The sequence below is a fragment of the Amblyomma mixtum genome, chromosome 2 (genome assembly GCF_055824585.1).
Source record: "Amblyomma mixtum isolate Tamu chromosome 2, ASM5582458v1, whole genome shotgun sequence".
In the NCBI taxonomy this organism is placed as follows: Eukaryota; Metazoa; Arthropoda; class Arachnida; order Ixodida; family Ixodidae; genus Amblyomma; species Amblyomma mixtum.
Window position 1 is genome coordinate 227,767,736 of NC_143013.1, and position 25,697 is coordinate 227,793,432.

The 25,697-nt window shown below is 47.4% G+C and overlaps 2 protein-coding genes across 2 annotated transcripts; one reads left to right on the forward strand and one right to left on the reverse strand.

Moving 5' to 3' along the window:
* The first annotated feature begins 1,050 nt into the window (after positions 1 to 1,050).
* Positions 1,051 to 23,012, forward strand: LOC149362822 (short-chain dehydrogenase/reductase family 42E member 1-like). The gene is made up of 4 exons (XM_089569825.1): positions 1,051 to 1,287; positions 16,418 to 16,609; positions 17,608 to 17,744; positions 22,470 to 23,012. Exons 1-4 carry the CDS (start codon positions 1,278 to 1,280, stop codon positions 22,878 to 22,880), a joined length of 750 nt encoding a protein of 249 aa, XP_089425951.1. The 5' UTR covers positions 1,051 to 1,277; the 3' UTR covers positions 22,881 to 23,012.
* On the reverse strand, positions 7,746 to 10,380 carry LOC149362823 (uncharacterized). Its single transcript, XM_089567488.1, has 3 exons — positions 9,984 to 10,380; positions 8,633 to 9,393; positions 7,746 to 7,768 (listed from the first exon to the last, which is right to left on the reverse strand). The coding sequence occupies exons 1-3, from the start codon at positions 10,124 to 10,126 to the stop codon at positions 7,746 to 7,748; spliced, it is 927 nt and encodes a 308-aa protein (XP_089423614.1). The 5' UTR covers positions 10,127 to 10,380.
* Positions 23,013 to 25,697: the final 2,685 nt, after the last annotated feature.

Sequence of the window (25,697 nt, forward strand, 5' to 3'; positions counted from 1 at the left end):
CCTCTTCACACGGACCACTAGATGCTCGGTCATCTCGTTCTGCGCAGAGTGCAAGCAGAGTTCACAAGCAGAATAGGTAATATTCATCTACGATTACGCGCCTAGTCCGTCTAGCCGTTCCTTTGTGACTGACTTCGGTTTGTCGGGGCCAGTCTGGCGCGTTTAATAGCATATAAGCAAACGCCGCTCTCCCTCCGCGCAAACTCCGTTCTCGATGGCCGAAGCCATTCACTTACAGCCATCGTCGATTTACCTCCCACTACTCCGCATCCCCCCGCCACACTGTCACCTTTCAGAAGTCCAGTCTATCATTCGACAAACCAAATCCACCCTCAGAAAGAGCCCCTGCCACAACGCACCTACGGTCACCCCCCATAATTTATCCACAGAAGCCCGAGCACCACCGCAATGAAAAAGTGACGGAGCAATAGAAGTCAAAGACGCAGTTCGCAGCCAAGCTGCCCTCCGAGTGCACCTCCTGCACCCTCCCCCCCCCCCCCCCCCCCACACACACGCACACACAGATACACAGACATTGGAAAAATTATTTGGCGCACCTTTCAGGCAATGGGAGGCGGCAAAAAGGGAAAGCACCGAATGGAAAAACATCAAACGGAAAAAATCGCCCCAAAAGCCAATCTTGCTTACGCACTTCATTGCATCGGATAATCTGATCGTCTGTCACTACTTTTTGTCAAAAAAAGAAGCATTAGACTGCGCCTACGGCCTTCCTCGGAGACACGCGGCAATGTGTATGTATGCACGCATATCAGACGAGAGGGTCGAGTGACGCAGATAAAATGGGCATGGAAATCAGCCACACAACCATGCCCGAGTGACCCTTATCGCCAAGGCTTGCCTGGATAACAATGGCAAGCCCACGAAAGGCTTCGGAAGGCTCTGCTAACGGCTCGAACATTATCCTATTGTTACGCACTCTGATTTCGAACTATTCATGATGCTAACTTATCTCCGTGCCACTCCTACGCTTCATTTGTGTATATTGCATATCGGACTCTCTTACGACTAATCGCAATAATTCGTCGACGTAGACTGTCTCACTCTCAGCGCCGCTGAATACGCAGCTCAATCACGTGGAGTCGATTCTTATGTAGACTCTTCTGGGCGTAGTCGCCGCAGCTCTTGACCCGTAAAGGCTCTCTCTGCGAGCCATTTCTACAGCACACTGAAAGTGTTCGTGTGGGATACATCGCGACCAACGAGTGGACCAGTGATGAGCAGCATAGGAGAACCGAAGACTCCTTCGACTCAGCAAAATGGCAACCGGTGAGGAACTTCTACTTCTGTTACCCCACATGATGAATTCTGTGGTCCTCAACATATTGCTCAAGGAGAACTTTAAGATGGAGCAACCAAAATTTGCTGGCTATGGTCGTTGACTTTTAACGTTTCATTTTTACACATTGGGATCATTTCTCATCGATATTGTTGAACGCCAGTGTATCAGTCTTTCTAATCTCTTCTGCAGGGTGCTTATCCAAATTAATGAGATTCATCGCGGCCCGTTTAGACGTTTCATGATGCCCGCCCTGGTGGGCCTCTTAGCCGATCATAGACCGAGTTCGCCCAGAACTTTTAGAACTTCTGCTGCGATGGCCCCATCGAACTGCGTTTGTGGCTCCACGCCCAAAGTGCGTGTACGGTGTACGGCGACATATTTAAATTTCTACCGAGGTGACGCGCAACCAGTAAGCTATCTTGGTTGCGCGACCGCAGAAATAGAGCGGTGAGCTAGGACAGCCTGCTGCGCATTATGTTATGATGTCTGATGGGGAAGCGTCGGTTGTAACGCAGTTAGTGTTTTAACCTACTTTCATTAAATAACTCGGTGTACTAAAGGTACACATGGTATAGTACAGTTGTAACCATTGAACATCAAGAAACATTAGGAATGGGTAGCACCTACCGTTCCGGAGCATGTTTTTTGTAGTCGTCATACCTACTGTGATACTAATGATTTTATCTTGTTATAGCTTAACATAAAATGGTGACAGTGAAAGATTTTTTTTTCATGCCGCTGTTGTTTTCAGTGAGCCTGCTGCATTGGTGTCGTCTAAATTGTATTTGCTTCTGTGCATCTTTTGGTTAGTTTATTGGTTTATTGGGTTTAACGTCCCAAAACGACTCAGGCTATGAGGGACGCCGTAGTGAAGGGCTCCGGAAACTTCGCCACCTGGGGTTCTTAACCGTGCACTGACATCGCACAGTACACGGGCCTCTAGAATTTCACCTCCATCAAAATTCGGCCGCCGCGCCCTGGATTGAACCCATGCTTGCGGCCATATATCGTATAAAAACGCAAATATCAACTGGAATAATTTTATAGGTACTGCCATTGGCTTTGATAGTATAGGACCTGACAGGGTTTGACGGAATACCAACCCAATTCCTTAAACGATATGCGTAGTGGGTGCCATTTTTCTTAGCTATAATCTTTGCGAAGCCTTTGAAAACTGACTAGTTTCCACAAGATTGGCGTAGCGCAGTTGTAACACCTGTTTTTAATAGCGGTAACCGATTACTCACAAATAACTGTCACCCAGTTTCTCTGACTAGCGTCTGCTGTAAGCTCTTAGAGCATATCATGAGTAAGCATGCTATTATTTTTCTTGGAAATAACATCTTTTTTTTGTCTATCAGCACCAGCATACTAGGTGCCGGAAAGGCCTGTCTACCGTAATGCAGCTCACAGAAACTATTCACAATTTTACGTTAGCCGTAGATGTCCACGAGGAAGTCGGCGCCATCAGCATAGGCTTTGCAAAAACGTTGGGCAAATTCGTACACAATAAATTACTTTTCAATTTGCATAAAGCAGGGATTAGTGAAAATATTCTAAAATTATTTGAAACCTACCTGCACAATCGCAGGCAGGTTGTGCGGGTAGATGATTTCTTGTCCTCTCCATTAGACGTGCTTTATAGCGTCCCACAAGGCTCTGTTTTAGCTCCGTTATTGTTCTTAACCTATATTAAGGACATTTCTGAGGTGGTCGAGTTTCCTGTGGAACTGAAGCTTTTCGCCGACGACCGTTTAATTTATTCAAGAGTAACGCATCCTGACGACAAAATTAGAATAAACCGGGTCCTTCATTCCTTGCACCTTTGATGCCAAAAATGGGACATGGAAATCAATTACACAAAATCGACTTCTACGCATTTTACTAACAAGAAGAGCATGCAGCCATTTATTTACAAGATAGGAAATATCAAAGTAAGGAATGTAGATACCTTCATGTATTTATGGGTCACAATTACCCATAATTTACACTGGCATAAAGATATCGACAATATACGCTCGACAGCATATCAAAAATTGTTCTTCATGAGGAGAAAATTCGAACATCCAACTAAACATGCTAAATTAATTGCGTACAAGACTTTCATACATCCATCCCTAGAGTACGCTTCCGTTATCTGCAGTCGCATCAAAAAGTTTTGAAATACAAATTAGAGAGAGTTTAAAAAAAAAATGACTGCTCGCTTTATTTCTTCAAGATACCGAAGGGCGAACTCGTTAACAGCAATTCTGCGTTCATGTTGGCTTGAATCACTTGAAACACAACAGCAAAAAGCCAGACTAATACTTTCTTTGAACTGCTGCAAGGACGATATAAAATAAAAGAGGATAGATATGTTCAGTAGGCCGGAATACTCCACGCGAGAAGAAACCACTGCATAGCGGTCAAGCCGTATGGCACACATGTTGATGTGTTCCGATATTCTTTTTTCCCTGACGTCATTGAAAGCTGGAATGCTTTGCCTGGTGATGTTGCCGATTTAACAGACGTGCAGAAATTGGAATGCTCTCTTGATAATTTGAGTCGCGGGCGTCTCATTTGACGCTATGAGGTGCCAAACTTGATTGCATTGTGCCGTGTTCTCTCTCTGCAACCACCCTCAAGTTAAGGTTAACAGTATCAATAAAATAAATAAATAAATAAACAAACAAACAAACAAATAAATAAATAAATAAATAAATAAATTTTAGGAAACGAGAACAATATAGCGTAGGGGGATAAGGGAATTAGTGGGCGACAACGCTTCTTAAGTTGTTGCTGCGCGCATGCGCACCGGAGCCCCGCTACTTCCCTATCCCCCTAACCTAATGGGCCTGCCTATTCAAAAGCCTCCAATGTTCCCGAAACATTTATACATGTATATGGAGGACATACAGCAGGTGTTCATCAACCTGTTATGAAAGACGACACGGAGTATGCTTGAGAGATCTGCGTGTTGATTTAAGGAGAAGCTTCAAACCAAGATGGAAAATTTCGTGTAATAATGGGCGCTTAACGAAAACATTAGTGCCCGAAACGGCTGTGGCATTTAATCGCGTCACGCAGTGTCGGAGGTTCCCAGCGACCCGTTCGTGTCGTCGTGGTGACAGGGTCGAGTGGTATGCTGGGCCACCACGTCGTGAGAGAGCTGCAGGATCACCCGGGTGTGCAGGAAGTGCGCCTCTTCGACGTAAAGCCCTTCGAGAATGCGTTAGGTAAGCTGCAGGCGAGCTGGGCCGCTAGCTGAGCACGCCCTCACATAACAGGTTCATGCGATCACACTTCGAATTAAGGTTTGGTTTGATTTATGGGGTTTAACGTCCCAAAGCGACTGAGGCTATGAGGGACGCTGTAGTGAAGGGCTCCGGAAAGTTCGACGACCTGGGGTTCTTTAAGGTGCACTGACATCGCGCAGTACACGGACCTCTAGAATTTTTCCTCCATCGAAATTCGACCGCCGTGGCCGGGATCGAGCCCGCGTCTTTCGGGTTAGCAGCCAAGCACCATAACCACTGAGCCACCACAGGGGCTTACTTTGGGTTAAGGCTAGTTGGTACTTCGCAAAGAATATTCATTAAAAAGGCCTTTGGTCTTCAGTGTATCTACTTTCAGAGCGGAGAATATTGGTAGTAACAGTTTATGCATCTATTTTCCCGCGCTTGCTCATGTACGCAGATGATGTTAATGTGTTGTTTGCATGTGCATCCGGTTGCTAATTCGAAATGCATGTTAATCAATACCTCCTTCGATTATCAGCGTAGTTGCTTATGAACAAGCTACAATTAAGTGGAAACGAAATTAAATATATTGTTTTTGCACCATTGAATAAACCGAATAAAAATGAGAAAAATGAGAACGTCATGTCCATGTACCCACTCCGTAGAGTCTGCGCAAGGAGGCTATAAAAACACAGCGAATACGCAATAACTCTGGCATGTAACATTTAAATTACCCACTTCCTCTCGCTTTCTAAATCATTTATAGAGAACAGCACTTATGTTGGTGCGCGTGTATCAAAGGGTGCGCTCTGAAGGTGTTTGCTAAAAATCTTTTAAGGAACATTTAAATTTGTATTTCTTTAGTTTTGAAATCTTTTTGCTCACACTAGCTTTCTACTGAAAAATCTAAGCAGGCATGATAAGCGCGGAATTATAGAATAACACCTATATTATTCGGGGCATCTGTTTTGTTCGGGGTACCCGTATTATTCAGTACACATGGATTACTAGGAGCCCCTGTATGAATCGAGGCAGCTGTATCATCTGGTGGCGATCTGCTTCACTCGAGACTCGTCTAGGTCATGGCCAGCGTTGTCAGTGTGCGTTTTATACGGTAAGACAAGGGAGCCAGGTTTAATCGTCTTTGAAGACAGTAGTGCGCACTTTAGCTGTTCGTAGGTACCTAATTCCTTTATTTGGTAACTTCAAGATGCCATTATGCTGGCATGATACGGCCCACCTCCAGTCCGGAGCCTCAGGAAGACGGCGCATCTAAGCACACAAAAACAACTTTATTAGAATGGCGAAAACTTGAAATCACGCACGAAAAAGAACCCCACAGCGGGAGACCGAATATCCTACAAGGGGTGGCGCATCAACCCATTCGTATGTACAGGGTCGTCCACTCTTAGTTGGAATGCGCTAGCGCATGGCCGCACTTTTCAGAGGGCCACCGCGTGCGACACAGTCGCTCATCACAGCAAAGTGGCGCAGGAGAAGGTGTACCTGGACGTGGTGCTTCGCGTCATCTGCCACTTCGCTTCGATGCGGAGCCGTTTCGGACGCATTGACCGTCCAAAGAGCACGGCCATGCGGTAGCGCATTCTAACTAAGAGTGGACGACCCTGTACAACAAACTAGCCGCCCTTGCTACCTTGCTAGCTTGGTGCACTTCGCATAAGGGATATTTTTTGCGAGAATGTACATAATGAGAACAACGTAACAAATCAGTCAAACATTTGACAAGCATGCGGCACGCATTTAGCATGCACCGTCGCTTGCATGCTACGCGCAGAAATTTTCAATATCTGAGTTGCGAAAGTTTACGACACCAGTATAATGCTTGCAATCGCCTCAAGCATGCTCCCTTGAATAGTAACAAAATTTCATTGTTAAGGAACGGAAAGAAGGTACTCTGCATTAGAGAATAAACTTGGGATAATGAGGTCTTGGTTTAAATACAGAGCGGAAATTTCATTCGGGATGGGCATCTGATGCGCTATTCCAATGTATGCAAACAGGGCCGCTAAGGGAAGGACAATGAGGGTGGCGAGTGACAGTCGTGTGGAGAGATAAGATTAGAAAATTTGCTCAGATAGAGCAACCTCGGTTCGTGCAAAACAAGACTGCCTGGAAATAACCGCGAGGAATGTTTGTTCGGAACTGAGTTACCTCACTAATGATGATCATTACGACACTGTGATGATGCTGTGTACCCTATGCTGCCGCGCCATGGCGTTTCCTCTTGATCGAAAGCAATCATACATATTCCTGGCACATGTATAAGAAGAGTAATACCTACGCCGAGTTTGCGTGCAAGTGTACTTCGTTCTTCATAGAAGTCAACCAGCCTGGTAGCCTAAATTGTGTGCCGCGGGACATCTCCGAAATCCGAGTGCTCTTTGTTGTTGTTCTTTCCGCTTTAGCATCCCTTAGAGCTTAGTATCGCAACCAGATAAAAAACTCTTTATTTAGATCGCCTACTAAGCATCCGAAACGACCATACGTACCTTGCCGCACCAAAGGTCGTTGGTCGTCTTGTTGGTGAGGCGTCTGCTAGGTAAACCGGATTGAATGGACAGTGTTTGGAAGTTGCGGAATCAAGCCAAAGAAGGCCAAACTTTCTGTAGATGCAGCATGAAACAAAACCACTGTGAGCCCTGTTCGGGAACGCGCCTATTATGCATCTTTTCATATGTGCAGAAATATTTCTCTCAATTTAAGGTGTGTCGACGTAGATGTGGGCCTATTAGCGGCTTACGAGAATATGCGCGTTTTCGAGGTTTGGAGCTACTTTTTACTATTTGGTGTTCGCAAGCTAACCTGCAGTTATCTGCCGTCATATAGATATTATATGAATTTTGAATGGACGTCATGAAGAAGTGTTAACTACGTCGTTATCGAGCTATTCAATGCATTTCAAAAGCGTTTCAATTGTATTTGCGTATTCCGCTTCTTCCGTCACTGCCAAACTCTAATGGCAAAACATGTCACTTCACCCGAACCATAATGCGCAGGACACCCCATGACCAAGAGGACCACGGAGGTGGTGGCTAGCGTGTGCGACGCCCAAGCCGTGCGGGAGGCCGTTCGGGGTGCGGACGCGGTGATCCACTGCGCTGGCTTGCTCCCCACCACCACTTTCTCGGGGGACGCAACCACGTTCGAGAGAGTCAATGTGAATGGTAGGCCCGGTCACAGATGTTGAACCATCGCCTTCTACCTTTCTAAATGACCGCCAACGTACACTCTGCGCATAAAGGAGTAAAAACAGAGTAAGCTGTGCTCTATCGTACTGTTCTTTATAAAAGAGAGTGGGCTAGAGGATAATTTACCCCCTTTTACTCCTACATAAGGGTATTCTTGTTTAGAGTGAAAGCGCGCGCAAATGTGCGCGCGTGGCTGTGTGTCGAACATAAGCTTTTTCTGGCGTGCGCATCATAAAGGATTCGGGACTAACGCTTCCAGTTCCCTTGGCTGCCACAACGAGGCGTATGGCTTTGAATATTAGAAAATAGTGCGTTGACTCCAACCGCGACGTAGGAGAGAATGAGAATGACAAAGTAGCTGGTGAATAGGGCTTGATAGGCGGCCAGGTATAACGGCACTGCCTTGGCGCGGTCCAGAATTCCTGACAATGACTGACCAGTGAAGCTTGCAACTAAATGAATACTTCCAGTTGTTGTCGGTGTAAATATGACGAGGTGTCTATGCTTCGGCGCACCGACGTGCTGTGAAGGCAGTACGACTTACCGCTTTAACACTTTGCACCTAGAATGGACAACGTGTCTCAGCGCTGAGCACATCTATTTCATGCTTGGTTTGGTTTATTGGGGTTTAACGTCCCAAAGCGACTCAGGCTATGAGGGACGCCGTAGTGAAGGGCTCCGGAAATTTCGGCCACCTGGGGTTCTGTAACGTGCACTGACCTCTCACAGTACACGGGCCTCTAGAATTTCGCCTTCATCGAAATTCGGCCGCCGCGGCTGTATCAGTCGAGGTGGCCAGCGAACAAATGCACTTTATTGCTGAACGTACAGTGCTTTTATAGCCGCAAGGGGTGTGGCAACCAAGGCGGATATCTAATCTAGGCGAGCACGATGAATCGCCGCACCAGGCATGGCACGTGCGTCATTCCCGATACATCTTCCCTCCTGTGGAGAAGAGATGCCAAGTACTTTGTTGAAATTGCGGTCGTACCGCAGACGCTGCGGTGGTCTCCTATCTCTGGTAGATCGACGCAATGCAAGATCCTGCGGAGCCATTGAGCTCACAGTCGGTCCAGTCGTAGTCACGGGCGGCGGCGCCTGCGGAATGTTCTGGGAGCTCACAGGCGACTCTCCAGTTGCAGCAGGTGCCGTGGGTTGCAGTGCTTCACACGCTCGTTCGCTCTCCCGGTCTTCACATTCGGGGGCTTCTTGCTGGAACAGCTCACCAGTTGGAAGCAGATGCTGTCGGTTGCGACGTAGCACTCTGTTGTCCTCGGTAACTACTCGATAAGACCTTGGTGCAACTGCTCCGGTAACTTGAGCGCGGCGATTCCATGTCTTTCCCTGTACTCTCACGACATCGCCGGTGTTGAGAGGTGGTAACGTTCTCCCCCGAGTGTCTGCCTGGGCTCGCTTGAATACTGGTATGCTTGGCTGCTGCCTGAAGTCTGGGAGCAGAGTGCGAAGTCTCCTGCCCTGCAAGAGTTCACCAGGGGAGCGGCCATCTTCGAGTGGAGCGGATCTGTAGTTGAGCAACCCGAGCCAGAAGTCTTCTTTTGTTTCTTCCGTTTTCTTTAGGATTCTCTTCACAATCTGAACCCCCTTCTCAGCGAGTCCATTCGATCGCGGGAACTCGGGGCTCGACGTGACGTGGCTGAAGTCGTACCTGGATGCAAAGAGAGCAAATTCATAAGACGAAAACTGCGGCCCGTTGTCCGTGTGGACTTCCATTGGAACGCCGTGTCTTGAAAAGATGGCGCTCAACTTCTCAATTACGGCACTGGATGTTGTACGAGTCAGCTTCTCCACTTCCGGGAAGTTCGAGTACGAGCTTCCTCCGTACTGAAAAATGTAGACGCCTACGCGGTACCATGCATGGGCCGGTGTAGGTCTGATCATAAAAGGCTCACTTTGCTGTTTGTACGTATATTTGCGGCAAACCGCACAACTCTGCAACAGGTTTTTGATATCAGAGTTCAGCCCCGGCCAGAACACTAGGCCCCTGGCTCTTGCTTGGCACTTGTTCAAGCCCATGTGTCCCTCATGAATACGTTCAAGAACTTCTTTTCGCATTGACTTCGGGATTACAACTTTGCTGCCTTTAAATACAATTCCTTTAATCAATGACAGCTCGGACGCGAATGGATTCATTATTCCCACAATGTCACCTTGGCCATTAATGTAGCGCATCACTGACTGCAAGTCCTGATCATCCGCCGTTGCTTTGGCCAGACGGGCCAGTGTTCTAGCGCTTACCAAGGTTGACATGACTGCAACCGCGTGGACTTCCACATCTTCCGTGTCGTCGGAGTAGTCCTTCGTCGCTGTCCTTGGAGCCCTTGATAGCATGTCTGCGAGAAAGAATTTCTTTCCTGGTACATACTGCAGTTCAAAATCATAAGCCATTAGCCTCAAGAAAAAACGTTGAAGCCTGGGTGGCATATCACTTATTCCTTTCGCTGCAACACCAAGCAGTGGACGGTGGTCAGTCTCGATAACAGTTTTACGTCCGTATACGAAGTGATGAAATTTTTCACAGCCGAACGTTATCCCCAACGCTTCCTTTTCAATTTGCGAGTACCTCTGTTCTGAGCTGGCCATTACACGCGAGGCATAAGCGACTGGCCGCCAGTTTTCACCGTGGCGCTGTAAAAGTGCACCCCCAAACCGTTCTTTGATGCATCTGCCACGATTTTAGTTTCTCTGGCTGGGTTGAAAATCGCTAGGAGAGGCGCACTGCTAAGCATGTCGCAGATCATCCTCCACTCACTAGCGTGGTTTTCGGTCCACTCGAAGACAGAGTCCTTTTTGATGAGGCTGCGAAGAAGCGTAGTACGTTCTGCGAGATTAGGCAAGTACTTGCTGAAATAATTTGCTACTCCTAGCATTCTGTGGACCGCGGCTTTATCCGTTGGGCATGGAGTCTCCCTCAACGACTGTGTCAACGCTGGGTTAGGCTTTATTCCATCGTGGCTAATGACGTCACCCAAGAATTTAATTTCAGTCACTCCAACCTTGCACTTTTCAGCGTTGAAAGTTAAGCCTGCTTTTTCTGCCACTTGCAGCACTTTCCGCAGGCGCGCATCGTGTTCTTCCTTAGACGAGCCCCATATTAGAATGTCATCAATGTACACTCTCACACCTTCACAGCCGTCAAATATTTCGCTCAGGATCTTCTGGAAAACTTCCGGGGCTGATGAGATTCCGAATGGGAGTCTCAAGAACCGGTAACGCCCGAATGGAGTACCGAACGTGCATATAGTTGCTGTGGAGTCATCCAAGGGTACCTGATGAAAACCCGCCCTTGCATCGAGGAGCGTGAAGTACTTAGCGCCGGCGAGCTCAGCTTCTATGTCCTCGCGTCTTGGCATCTGATAATGTTCTCGCTGTACACACTCGTTGATACTTCTAGGGTCCATGCAAACCCGTATTTTGCCGTCTTTCTTCCGCACGATAACCAAAGGGCTCACCCAGTCTGTCGGTTTCTGGACCCTCTCAATGATGCCACTTCGCTGCATGCGCTCCAGCTCCTCCCTCAGAGGTTCCCTCAGCGCCAAGGGCACCCGCCGAGCTGGCTGGACAACTGGCGTCGCATCCTTGCGTAGGACCATTTTATACTGGCGACTCACGCAGCCGGTTCCCTGAAAAAGCTGGCGGAATTCGGTTAGAACGTCCTCATTGCCGCCGGCTGCGGTGCTTCCTTCTTTTACAGCATCCACTGCACGTGACACCAGACCCAGCGACTCGCATGCTAGTAGTCCCAGTATAGCTTGGTTGCCCTTTTTGACGACATAGAAATTGATGTCCTTCGACCGGCCGTTCACGGTCACTAGTAGCCTTGCCATACCGAAATGTCGAATGACACCACCGCTGTATGATCGAAGCACCGAAGAACTCGGTTTCAAATCTGCTGCCGTCTTGCATCGTCGGTAGATAGAGTAGGGCAGCAAGTTGGCCTGAGATCCCGTGTCCACTTTTAAGTTAACCATCTGGTCAGCTACTTTCACATGTACTACCCAGTCCGCTCTCGCGTCGATGCTCGAGACTGTTACATCGAGAATGTCGAAGCTGTCTTGCTCCTCGCCAACTTCTCGGATTTGCGGGCCCTTTTTGCAGCAAGCTGCGAAATGGTTAACACCTCGGCATATGAAACACGTTTTGCCGAACGCAGGGCATCTGCCGGGTATGGCGTGTAAACGGTTGCATCTGGCGCATTTCCGAGATTGCTGCTTGTCTTGCATCACTTGCTTATCGGGCTGTGCCGACGGTTCTTTTTGCAGCGCGTGCTCCGCTTTGCGAACCTGCCCAGACCGCTTCATGACTAGCGCCACGTGCTTATCGGGCTGCGCCCAGGCATCGTTATGCAGCGATGCTGCTTCCTCCGCTTTGCAAATCTGCTCAGCCTTGGCAAGTGTCAAGTCTTTTTCTTTGAGGAGCTTTTCACGCAGTCGTGGGCTACTGGTGCCAAACACTATTTGGTCGCGGATTAAAGAATCAGCTATTCCCGAAAAATTGCAGCTTCTTGCTTGTTTTCTGAGGTCCCGCAAGAAATGCTCGAATGACTCCCCTTCGCCTTGCACTCTGGATCGGAATATGTACCGCTCATAGACTTCATTCTGTTGTTCTTGGCAGTACTCCTTGAATTTCTTAACAACGGTAGCATAATCTTGCTTGTTCTCGCCCTCGAGAAAAAGGAAGTTATTAAATACCTCCAATGCGTCGTCTCCGGCAGTGCTGAGCAGCAGTGCTGTTTTGGCGGCCGTGGTTCGGGGCTCTTTTGGAGATTCCGTTGCTTCCAGAAAAAGCTCGAATTTCTGCTGGAACAATTCCCAGTTCTTGGCAATATTCCCAGACAACAGCAGTGGTTCAGGAAGCTTCAGCAGTTGCTCCATCGTGTTTCGGTCGCTGCAGTCTTATCCTCAAACGGCAGGCCCCCCCCGACGTGAGCTATCCCACTTCTGGCACCATGTATCAGTCGAGGTGGCCAGCGAACAAATGCACTTTATTGCTGAACGTACAGTGCTTTTATAGCCGCAAGGGGTGTGGCAACCAAGGCGCATATCTAATCTAGGCGAGCACGATGAATCGCCGCACCAGGCATGGCACGTGCGTCATTCCCGATACAGCGGCCGGTATCGAACCCGCGTCTTTCGGGTCAGCTGCCGAGTGCCGTAACCACTGAGCCACAGCGGCGTTTCCGATGGAGAACTATCAGGGGAGCGAAACGATGGGAGAGTTGTCGACAGAAAAGCTGTCTATTTCGATGTGAAATCAAAGAAATTGAGTATAGTACAGAATAAAAAACTGCCTCTCCCGTAACCGAGAGCAGAGTAAGCATGAAATGTTTACGGGCCTAATGTCATCTCGGTGGACACCCGCACCGTACAGGAAGGGAGGAACGCCACCACCCGTTCAGCGCGATGCCTTGCCATTTGAACGCAAGGTTTTTTGAGGAAAGGAAATGGCGCAGTAATTCTCTGCCATCTCGGTGGACACCCGAACCGCACCGTACAGGAAGGGAGGAACGCCACCACCCGTTTTTGAGGAAAGGAAATGGCGCAGTAATTCTCTGCCATCTCGGTGGACACCCGAACCGCACCGTAAAGGAAGGGAGGAACGCCACCACCCGTTCGGCGCGATGCCTTGCCCTTTGAACGCAGCGCTTCTCCCCCGGATCACGTATGACAGCGAAGTGTAACATGGCATTTATGTGCTTTTTGCACGCGTTATTAGAAATCGGAAATTATAATTCCGTGCATTATCAAACCCACAGCTCCACTGATATCTTGATAAACATTGAGAAGGCACTGGCAGCAATTATTTTTTGTCTCCTTTGGAGACCTACCGGCGCTTGCATGCTGGTCGCGTAGGAGGGCTTACAGAGTCTCGTTAAATCTCGTTAAGTCTCGTACGGTGCCCGGATGTTCTCGTTTCAGAGCCCGGATGACTGGAATTCAGTGCCCGTATGAGTGGATTTCAATGCCCGGATGAGTGGATTTCAATGCCCGGATGAGTGGATTTCAGTGCCCGGATGATGGCTCTCGGTCTCGGCGTGACGTCACCATACTGCCGACAACGGGGGCTAAAAGCATTTCATGCTTAAAAACGAATAAAGTCTAATTTAGGGGGAGGAATATTAACTTAAAAGAGTAAGCAACACTTACGTAAGTGAATTGTTCCCAAGTACATGTATGCCAGCGTGCAACGAGCCAACGCAAGCAGCTTTGCATGTCTATGGAGTGAGAGTGCGGAGGCGCTACAGTCAGGAGTAATCATGAATATTCTCACAAAATATGCATTTTAAGCAATTTTCATGCTCGTAAATTAAGCCTCTGTCCAGAAAGAAAAAACGCGTATCTCCATTAATGAACATGAGAAGGTTTCAGTATCTTCTGGTGAGGCGGCAGTTGTCCAGAACGTGCCGACCGCGGTCATGCCCTGCACAGTCTGCAAGAAATTGATTCGTCTAGGTGTCAGTACTTTCACTCTGTGTTGAGTTGATTACGTTGGCGCTTAGCGGGCTTCCTACATGTACGGTTTTAAGGCGAAAGCCTTTAGTAACGGCGTGTGTGTATGCAGCTAGTTTTGCGCCGGTTTCGGTTGCTGTAGCGGTATAATGTGCGACGAATGGTTACAGCGCATATTTTGAAACCATTTCGATAACAAACAGGACCATTCTAAGCCAGGTATGCGAAATATACGCAGAAATTTTATTCCATGATGAGTTCGCTCCGAAGGATATTTGCAATCGTTCACTGTTTCTGCCCGCGTTAGGTTTTCAAAAGAGCTGCAATAACCTGGATTGTTTTTACAACACAGCTGTTTAAAGTCAAGGTCCTGGCTTTAGCGACATTGGCGTCTTCTATGAGATAAGGAGGAAAGACCGTAGGCGCTCTGAAGAATAGAAGGAAGGAGATGGAGGGCAGAACAGTGAAAAGATGTTCATGGGGACAGCAGGTGAATTCGACCGCACTTCTCGCTTGTAGATTACGTTTCTACTTAACAGATCTAATTGGTTGGAGTACGTGTCCCCAAGTTGTCCGCTTTGACATATATAAAGAAGGCGGGGTCAGAAGAGGCGAAAAAAGGCTATTGGAATGCAATGGAGGTCAGGATGACGCAACACATGCAATTTCCGGCTGGTTAAACGCATTAATAAGAAAACATAAACGTCGCAAATTTTTGTCCGCAGTAAAGGCATGTTCCAAGAAAAACTGTTCGTGAAACTAGTGTATCGGGCGTAAGCTCTGTTGTGCATAGTTTAGCTGCTGCGCTGGGGGGGTCACGTGACAGCGCGACGTCCCAAACACACCTCCGCTCCAAGCCGGCTACAGGTTGTCCGGACGCAGAGGAATGACTTTGGGAGATATGGCGTAGTAGAGCTTACGGTCTAAAATCTGAAATTTCGAAAATTTGCCTCCCAATCCACCATACTTCGTGACTGAAGGGGTTAAAGCAGAGGTACTATAGAAGCTTGTGCTGAGACTTAAAAGGAAAAAGAACTATGCAGCGCCTTGTTGCAGTCCATAGAGTGGGAGCTAAGCAATATGAGATGTGAACATCGCCTCTGTTAACTATGTGAAGGTATGTCAGCATTACGCAGCTCAGTCGCCGCTCAGAAACCACAGGAAATGAGCGTATTTTTCAGCCAACTAACCAAAGCTCACTCTCTTCTATACACTTTCAGAAATCGAGATTATCTTAATATTAGAGCAGAGCAGAGTCATTTAATGGGGCCGCAAATTCTTTTTTTTTTATGGAATAATTTTTTTGCCTTCTTGCAATTGGTAACGTCCTTTTTTATAATTCAAAAGTGGCAGGTCGCGCTTCCATTGAAATCTGATGTCAGAGGTGTCTAAAATATATCGGGAAAAAAGCAAAAAAGAAGCTATGCCCAGGAACTGCCTTGAATCCCTTATTTTTTTTCCACGTGTGTGTAGAAATGCGAGCTTATTTGCTGCCATGAATAAAGCGCTGATGGTATGTACTTTTGGTTATGTGCTGGTGTCGTATGGGAATGGACCTTTAAATATGTAGGGTCGGTTTGGCAATGCCGGTATGTGATTTTCAAGCAACCGGTGTTTATAACAAACGCAGCGCCTCGCACGTATATGAAATAGTTCATTGGTTTCCGGAATGGTCGAAACGGCCTGATGCAAGAGAAGATACTGGAGCTCGAGCGCGCAAAGTATTGTCCTCCTAAGTTTATACTCTCTTGCACTTAAATGGCAACGCGCAACTGTCCTGATCTTTGAAGGAGCTTAGCCTGTGGCAAGTGGCACTTTCTTTTGATTTAAAGCGCCTAAACAAAATGGCCGTAGGTTTCTAGAGCCCGAAATCTTAAATAGATGTGAACTTTAGCGTATAGCTCCTACTTAACACTTCAGAGCGGTGTGAACTTTCACGTGGTATTCACTCGTATTATCCATTTAGTTGCTGAAACCTGAAACGACTGTACGTCATAAAGTTGCGCTTGTAAAGTGATGGGAAAGAACTATTTTTGAAGTCAAGATGTAGTCAATTACCTTGACTACAGGAGACTTATTAATATATTAAACGAAATAAGTCAGGTAGTAAATTTTGTGGGGCGCTACAAATATTTTTTTTCACTCGCTACTTCTGAACCGGCATCCGTTTAACGGCCTTTATATGAGTCGCACTGAAAGATTCATTCATAACATCTCATGTAGGTACTCAGAATGTGGTCGACGCTTGCCTCGAAGAGAACGTGGCATACCTTGTGTACACCAGCACCGTGGCCGTGATTACCAGGGAGCAGCCTTCAGGGGACGAGAAGACTTGGTATGATGGTCCGTACCCAGAAACCAAGGCACGCGCTGAAAAAATCATTTGTGAGGCCAACAACCGCCAATTTAAGGATGGTGAGTTCCTAGCAGCGTCAACTTCACATAAATATCGTTCGTTTCTTTCTTTTATTCAGATACCTCACAATCACATCGAACTCTGTTGAACAGTAGTAAATAAACCAACGAAATGAAAATGCACCGAGGAGCAAACTTTGCACAACAAAATGCAGCAGACATTCTCCGAAGATAGCTAGCCATAGATGGGGCAACGTTGTCTACAAGACCATTCCAATAAATAACTGTACTTGGCAGGGCTGATGAGTTGAAAGCGGTGGCTCTTTCGCTAATACCTGTGAAACTGAAATGATTATGCAATCGGTGTGATGTGTGGCAAGGTTGTGTAAGAAGTACGGTGAAAGGATGATGGCTGCAAACAATTTTATGGAAGGGGCAAATATGTGTTTTTGTTCTGCGGCTTTCTAAGGAGGGGAATGCTATTTCAAAATAAAACGCTCTAATCGTCATGAACCTAGCAGAGTAAACTTCTTCGAGAGACTTTTATGACCAAACGGCCAGCTCTCAGACTCAGCTCGCTACGCCTGCTGTTACTAAATCGGCTCGTAATTAAAAAAAAAATCGGCAGTAGTTTAGTTCTGGTTAAACCTGGAGGATTGCGAAAGCAACGAGGAGAGAGGCGATGGAGAGCGCGCGGCCGCGGCGGTGGCCCCGGCACGTTAGCTATGCTCGGCTGCCTCCCATGCGCAACTGGCGAGCGCGGCGGCGGCACCTCGGAGTCACCCGCGCAGCGACGGCGGAGGCGCGCCAGCTGTGCACCGTGTGACGTGACTGATCCTCGCGCACGCGCAGTATGGCTTTTCCTCAGCTCCGCGAAATTGCTCAGCGACTCGCGTAGTGTTGCTTTCGCAACAAAATCAAAGGTTATAGAAAATCTCTTGTGTGGCGTCAGAAATTTAAAAGTGCTTAGGTAGTACAGAACCCTAGACCAAGTCTGATCTGACCGAGCAGTATTCACATTTAGCTGGCGTGCTCATCACAGCTGCTCCGTGTCGCAGGGTCCCACCGTCTGAGAACTTTGGTTGTGCGGCTACCACCGGTTTATGGAGAGCTGGATTACGTCGTCGTGCCTCTGCAAATCAAATGGGCGAAGAGGATGTGCAACACTGTTTTCAAACTTGGACCAGGGTTCCAGGTAAGCTGCACCTCCCTTGATTCTCGATGTTGCCGGACGTCGTTTGCCCATTTCTTTAGAACCACTTTCTTCCTTAGCCGAGGAGCGGCTCTGCTCGAAATGGGAACAATCAATTGCATGCAGCATCGTCAAAACAGCAGCAGCAGCTTAGCTTGTTGCGCTACCTCTTAAACGCTTATCGTAACAAGCGCTATAAGAGATAAACACTTTTGTATCCTTTCCGGGAGATGTGTGCTTCCTTAAACATTGAGTCGGCGATTGTATACTTCCTCCACGGAAAGTATTACGAACTGAAAGGAACCGCTACTTGACGTAGCATGTTTAAGGTTTTTGTGAATTTACGCACTTATTATGCTGTCAGACATGCACTGCGCGCCATAAATACATGTACACTCCGGCCTGAATGGCGTACTGAACACAAGTACGCTGCTCCCCAGGCCAATGTGATTCCTTCTTGCGGCTCTTTATTAGCCTTGTCAAGAATGAGACTGGCAAGAATTAATTGGACATAGAACGCGAGGCGATTTTGAATTTAGGCTTTATTGTGAAAAGAAACAAAACAAAAACTTCCGATCACTTCCTTCCTACAGCCGTAAGGGTGAGGCGGAGAGGGGTGGGCAGTTGTGCGGGGTTAAGCTTTCTGTGCAAGGTTGCTCGAAAGCATGTAGTTAAGGAGGTTGCCAAAGAAACGTTTCTGGTTCAGCTGCAGCATGAAGGCATCCTTCTAGATCCGGTGGCCGACTGCTGGGCGGGAGCATCGTGAGTGGCTTCTAGCACTAGCAAGCCAGGCAAAAGGAAGCCCATACATGGTCACACTGAATCATTAAAATTCTTGCATTGTATCGTCAATTCCTCGGTAAGGCTCTCAGATAACCTCTACATTAACTTGGCGCCATTATCATCTACAAGAAGTCATCACGAGCTAAATTTTATACCGTATTTTGCGCATGCTAATTTGTTCAAATTCAGTTTTTTCCCCATTCAATAGAAGCCTGGAATTCTCTACCTGGGTCCATTCGTTCTTGTCCATTTCAAAGTTTTGTAACTGCCATTGAAGACGCATAATAGCTGTATATTCGTACCCAGTCGTTAACAGTTCTTTTATTGTTTGATATTTCTTTTGGGATTTTAACTTTATTGTAGTGCTTGCTTTGTGCATTTTGCTGCATTTTGTTACCTTGTTGCGTATTTTGCATTTTGTGTTCTTCCCACTACTGCCATAGCGCATATAATTGCGCTGCAGTATAAATAAATAAATAAATAAATAAATAAATAAATAAATAAATAAATAAATAAATAAATAAATAAATAAATAAATAAATAAATGCATGTATGTTCAATGGCGGGCAGCCGCGCCAATGCATACATGAGCTGAGTGAATCCACGCCGGCGATCCAGCAGTCTCAGCCACGAGACGTTGGAGCGCATGGCTGTTGCGCGTGGGAACATCTCTGGTGTGCTTTTATGGTTGTGGGTGGTATCGCAGGGAGGGCTTACTGCAGTCAGACATGGCTATAGTCCCCGCTTCATTGTAGGCGCATCGCGTTGCAAGTGCACCCGCTTGATCGGCTCAGGCATTGTGTAACGCCCCCTTTGTCAGCATGTAAATGTGTACCATCTCGGGCACTCCTCTGTGACCAACTACTAGAGAGGTGCATGATGGGACCAAAATTGCTCAGTCTGATGGACTTGTGGTGAATCGCATGGGCCATTTTATTGATAGGAGATATTGAATAGCACTGCACCTGTTACTGACTATGAGAATAAATATGTCGGTCATTCCAGCAGCTCAAGCGAGGTGTATAACGCGAAGCTCTGCCTGTTTCATCAGCATAATGAGATAGATGGGAGACTCCTCCGACACTCCGGAAGGGGTCAGGTAGCAATAGGCAGTAAGCATCGAGGAAAAGTAGTGCACGTTGCCTCAGTCCTATGTTGCAGATTACTAACTTCTGATGCGCGTCCAAACATCAATGCGTCAAATTGGTGGTGTGCTCATTATAAACTGAATAATGTATGTCGACGCCATCTAATCGAACTCATAAGTCAATTATTCCCAGGCTGAATTAGGAAGGCCATGAGAGTGCCCCTTGGCCTCGCATGGAATATTTTGGGATGAATGTGTGGCGTGGTTTCCAACCTTATTTGTGTCCCTGCGGTTAGCTACAAAGGGCTTTTTGTAGATGAAAATATCATGAAAATCGCCACAGGCGGTAAATTGCGACATAATTCAATACGAACACTTTCAGGGACTCTGCTAACGTCGACGACCAGCGGAATGTTCACATCGTTTTCTCTTTGCTGTAAAGGTGTTGCATGCCACCTTTACGAAGCGTACGAGTTTATCTTCCTTGTATTCCACGGTGCTCCCTGCACTCGATCATGTATGCTCAGTAAGGCATGCTGACGGGCTTGTTGGTGACAACGGGCGCCTGTCCGTTGTTCCTCGTCTGTTTTTGTCCTTGCGAAGTTATTTGCGCCTAGGTGTTCCTTTTTACCGATCATGTATGGCTTGAAGAGGTTAATGACCTCCGTATGACATTCACAACGTGTCAGCACGGTCGTATCCGTAAGCTCGTAAGCTCGGGAGAAAAGAGTGAAAATATGGATAGTTAATAAAAATATTTGCATGTTAAGAAAAAAAGAGGACTGGAATGAGATGCCTGTTATTTAGAAAAAAGTACTATATGACAACTCTTCTTGGGGCTCGGGTAGGCTGCACAACTCAGGGCTGTTGCTATGGTAGGTTTTTTGGTAGAGGCGGGAGTGTGAATGCATTAAGCCACTGTTTGCGGCGAATCTATTTCTTACGGTACGCTGGAAGACTGCGTAAAGTAGTGCTAGGCATAAGTTTCATTATACATTGACGGTTTCTGAAAAGAAGCCTTTCTCAGCTTGTTAGCCGACTGATTCACACGATTCATTCATGTACAGCGACGCACCTGTGGCAGGAGCGTGAGTGCAAGAGCAACGATGAGTGCTCCGAAATGTACGGCCGGTTTATGGTTATGCACGTGTAATAATCATACGCATGTAATGGTCCTGCCATTACTCCCATGCCCGGTTAGTGTGGTGCTTGGCTGGAGCACTCGCTCGATTGACATAAATTTTTTAAAGTTGCCCCCGAAGGCGTAGAGCATTTGCACCTGAAAGCGTTTCCCACGGGCGCAACAGGCAAATATCATGAGCAGGGTCGATAAGTTGCCTTGAATAATCGTGATACCCTAATTTAGCGCTTGACTCATGTAGGCGAGCAGAGGCGAGTTAGATTGAGTATTTAGAAGCAGAGTGGGCGACCTAATAGATAAAGCAAGGTGTACACGTCGTGGGACCACAGGGTCACACTATGAAGCCGAGTGCCATAGAATCAGGGTCTGCCTATTCCAGAACTTTTTGTAAGTGCGCTTCCTGAATTGTATTCTGAGTATAGCTCCATGCCGAGAGATGAACACTGAAGGCACAGAGGACAAAAGAGGACAGGGCCAATAAAAATTCAAAACGGGAAGCTATGAAGCATTCAGATGTGTGATATATTCAGTCACCAGTAAACGGTGCCTATTACCTGCACAACACTACTGCTGAACATGCAAACGCACTGCGACTAGTTCAAGAGGATCCGAGTTAAACATATAGGGGTCTGTTTGAGTAGTGGTAGTGAAAACGTGGATGTAGATTTGTGGAAGAACGAGTGAGGGTGCTTGTGCCACAGACACAACAGGCAGCGATGCAGGGTTGCGGCAACATTTAAAGCCGATATGTTCTGAACCGATAGCTTCGAGAGCAGGAGCGGCAGCATGAGCGTCCGGAAGGGTGGGGGGGGGGGGGGGGGCGGTTGCCCCCTCCCCTCTCCCTGGAATTACGGATATTATTTATGCCCTAGTTCCTTTTTTGTGCTAACCTACCGCCACCCCCGTCCCCGGACATCGGGTGCCCCCTCCTCCCCCCCACCCCGGAAAAAGTTCTGCGAACACCCTTGAGCAGGAGTATATGGACACAGAACAGGTGCTGTCCCATGTCCATTCTCTGTTTTGTGTTTGCTGTATGCTTCTTGCAAACGTAAACCATCTAGTTCGCCCACAAGTTCTTTTAATGCAGGAGTATGTCTACGTATTGGAGCTGGTTTGACAAATGCAGCACTGCGCGAGTTCACCAAGAGCGCACAGTACAGGAGAATTACTGGAGCCCCAGGCAGCGTAAGCCAGAGTGCTGGAGGTCTGGAGGGAAAAAGGGAGCCAAACTCCCCGGAATGAGACGCTCTATCAATAAAGGTTTTCAGCGTAGCGGAGACGTACTAGCGCATACATACACTGGTTTGCAGTACATTACTGTGCACGCGGAATGGTATGGGTGCGGGCCGGTAGGGGCCACTGCGCGTGCGCAGTAGGTGCACTGGAAACCAGTATATGCATGCGCTAGAACTGTCACCCCTGTGCTGCAGAACTGCAATAAAAGAAGGTGTCCAATAAACGTCTGCATGTGCCCAGAAGATCGATATGTTCGAACTGCATGCGTTGTTGGAGACATTCCTCAATTTAAGACAAGGCCACCGGGAAGAGTAAATTCTAATTGTCCTGCTGGGAGTGCTATTACACCAACAGTCGTACAGCTTTCTTAGCCGCGAGGTGCTTGCGTACAGGCAAACGCCACATTTACAATTTCTTTGAGCATTTGCTTGAATTTGCAGCTTCTTTATTTGTTTGTATTTGCCTTTGCACACCAACGCAGCTCATCTACGCCGGAAATGCTGCCTCCGTTCATGTACGTGCACTGGTTGCACTGTCCGAGGAGACAAGTGTGGTCGGCCGCTGCCTCGTCGCCTGCGATGACACGCCCGTGGACTTCGCCGCTTTCCTGACGCCCCTGGTTGAAGGGCACGGCATCCGCGTATTCCCATGGCCGGTGCCCTATTTACCGATGCTGGTTCTCGCTGTGTGCACTGAAGGCATTGTCGGGGTGCTTGGCCGCCTGTTTCCTGGTGTCCGACGTGGCCAGGTGCTGAAAGCGTCGACCATCCGCTACGTCTACGGCGGAGCCTTGTTCGACGACGCCGAGACCAGGAAAGCGCTCTCCTGGCGCCCCAAGTATTCGCCGCAAGAGGCAGCTCGAATGTCTCGCTCGTTCTACGACACACTGTGACAGCCGTTGGCTGCAGACGGCACGGATGGGAATGACTGCACTCCTGTCCACAGGATGGCCTCCATATTTCGCCCCATTTTATTATTTTTATTCAATTGGTTTTGTGTATAAAAGAACTGCGTAAAACAATGATTAATGATGGACCTGCGTAGTCACGTGAAGGTCATTGGTGGCTGGCGGGTTTAGCTTTGTAAAGCTTTGCTCTGCTCATATGCGCCGCTTGTTTTGAGCAACTATGTAAATCGCTGAAATATTTGACCAAGTTTATGTCCCACCGCGTGCTTCTGCCGGTCGAAATTTACCGGCCAAAAGATGCTAACCAGACGCCGTAGTGGAGGGCTCCGGTGGTCGAAATTTCCGGAGCCCTCCACTACGGCGTCTCTCATAGCCTTAGTCGCTTTGGGACGTTAAAACCCATAAACCAGCCAGCTAACCAGCGCGGCAAAACTAAGCGCAATGGTGTGTTTTTTTATTTGATACACCTTGTCGACTCATGTCGAATTTCGACGGAGGCGAAATTCTAGAGGCCCATGCCCTGTGCGATGTCAGTGCACGTTAAAAAACCCCAGGTGGTCGAAATTTCCGGAGCCCTTCACTGCGGCGTCCCTCAGCCTGAGTCGCTTTGGGACGTTAAACTCCAATAACCCAAACCATCATCTGCCAGCCTCAGAGTGCAAGAATGAAAGAGGTGTACCAACGGAGGCGCTTCTATTGCACTGCGAACATTGCAGAATTAGTCTCTCAGTTTGGCTGTCTGCCGACAGATGGCGCCGTTAAGGACCGGGCACTCCGGCCATTCCGATCGTTGTGGTCGGCTTGCTGTTTCGTTGAACGTAAGATGTATTCAGGACAGTCATCAATGCCATGGGTAGTGTTGTGTTTGACGAAGATATGACTGCGTTTTGGTTGTGGGCGTGCATGGTGCTATGGCCGGTGCTTTGATGCTTTGACGATGGGTCGAAAGCGCTTAGTCCTGCGACGTGCGACAGGTTAGAAGTTGTGCAGAAGAAATCGTTGTTCCCATCACCGAAGGACAAAGAACGACTGAAGTTGTAGAGAAATGCCACCCCTTGTGAAGACCGTTTGCTGCAACCTTTGTTTCTTATGCTCGAAGCAATTTGTTGATCGATGGTGTAAGGAGGTTACAGGTGTCATGAATAGTTTACTGTTTTCATGTTGGGTTCTGGTCAACATTGCTGCTTGCGGGAGTTTTTCTGAGAAAGATGCAAGGTACTGCATTGATACTACATCAAGTATACTCGTCTTCCCTTTCGTCTGCTCGGCTGCAACTTGTCTTCATCTGCACTTACGTTTGTAATGTCTTCTTCATTCAAGAATCAACACCATAGACGCTGCCGCTCTTTTTATTCTTGATTGTTGCATCACTTGTATTCAGGTTTTCCGAATAAAGCCCTTTCTCATCGATGCATCGGTGGGAGCACAACCCGTCACTGCTTTTATAAAGGCTCAATTTACACTGGCCTCTCATCAAATCGCTAAACGCTGAAACTGTATATAGAGTCAATTGGTACGTCATTGTCATCTGAGCAGGTTGATATCTTTAGGTGAAACGCTGCTAATTACGTGATTCAATTGCGGCCAGCACATAAGCGCAGGCTTCAACCTCATTTTCCTCACGATGATTGATTAGGCTGCTAAAACCCGGTAAAGTGCACAGCCAAGTAAACATAATTAACTCCCACGTAAATATATCAACGTAACAGAGAATGGAAAGTAAAGGGAACATAACCACGGGGAACGATGAAGGCTTGTTCCATCTTAAGCCAAGCCACACAATGTTCCGGCACTGTGGTTCTTAAAATGATATCATAGATTAGTTATGAGTAGAGTTCAAGCACTGACAACACAGCAGGGACCCCACTTTAGGCTGCTTTTTTTCGAAACAAAAGCACAAAACAGCTCAAAAATTCTTGATTCTAGGGTAGAGATTCTCAGCAGAGGACTGTGGAGGGAAATTGTAGAGTATGAAACTGAGCTGTGCGTTTCATACGGCCATTTTATTTAAATACGTAGTCTGATCTGGATTATCCGAACGTAAATTTGCGCATACTTAAAAAGAGCTGTCAGAAGAGCAAGATGCGGAATGGTGCGAGTTATAATCTGGTCCTGTATTGTAGACGCACACAGAGACTACCACAAGAGCAAGACATGGTGAGCGCTATTTTTCAATGGAGCATCAAACATCGTTACGGCTGCACTTTAATTCATCTTCATATCACAAGAGCTTTTACAAAGGCTTCTGCTATGGATTTTCAATATGTTAGCTTGTCGTAGTGAATGTATCTATGTGTGTGCCACCTAGCCTTCCAGGAAAAGAGTAACTTTTCCTGACATAGTGGTCAGCGCACTTGTCAAATTATAGAGGAGTCCGTGAGCCCTCCGTACCACTGTGCTAAAAGGCATTGCTTAGGCAGTACAGCACTTGGACTTGCTGAGCTTTTTGCACTTTGCATTTTGTTCCCCTTTTTGATTCGCTTAGGTTAAACCAGTTGTAATGTACAGTTCTCGCCATGCTGCCGGTCTGTCGTCGCCTTCCTTTGTTTTATTTCTGGCAGTCAAAATAAACACATTTCTGAAAACATGGCTAAATTGACCTTCTCAGTAATGTTGCGAATGAACCTAGTGGGAGCTTAACTTACTTAGTGAGCTACTCTGGTTAGCACAGCAAGAAGGCATAAAAAAAACAGACAGAGCGCACCTCGTCGTTCCTCTAGCCTTCTTTCCTGCACTATGGCCGTCTTTTTTTTTCGAACCTTGTAAATGTGAGCAGCCGTGCAAGTCTATCATTTTCAAGGA

Bases quoted from the DNA above. Each gene is read 5' to 3' on its own strand.
- LOC149362822 (XM_089569825.1), top strand. The intron at 16,610-17,607 runs GTGAGTTCCTAG...TCCGTGTCGCAG, and splicing joins CAACCGCCAATTTAAGGATG to GGTCCCACCGTCTGAGAACT. The intron at 17,745-22,469 runs GTAAGCTGCACC...ACACCAACGCAG, and splicing joins AACTTGGACCAGGGTTCCAG to CTCATCTACGCCGGAAATGC.
- LOC149362823 (XM_089567488.1), bottom strand. From the start codon at position 10,126: ATGATTTTGAACTGCAGTATGTACCAGGAAAGAAATTCTTTCTCGCAG. The intron at 9,394-9,983 runs GTAAGCGCTAGA...CTTTGCATCCAG, and splicing joins TTGCAGTCATGTCAACCTTG to GTACGACTTCAGCCACGTCA. The intron at 7,769-8,632 runs GTGCGGCGATTC...CTTTATGCGCAG, and splicing joins TGACGCACGTGCCATGCCTG to AGTGTACGTTGGCGGTCATT.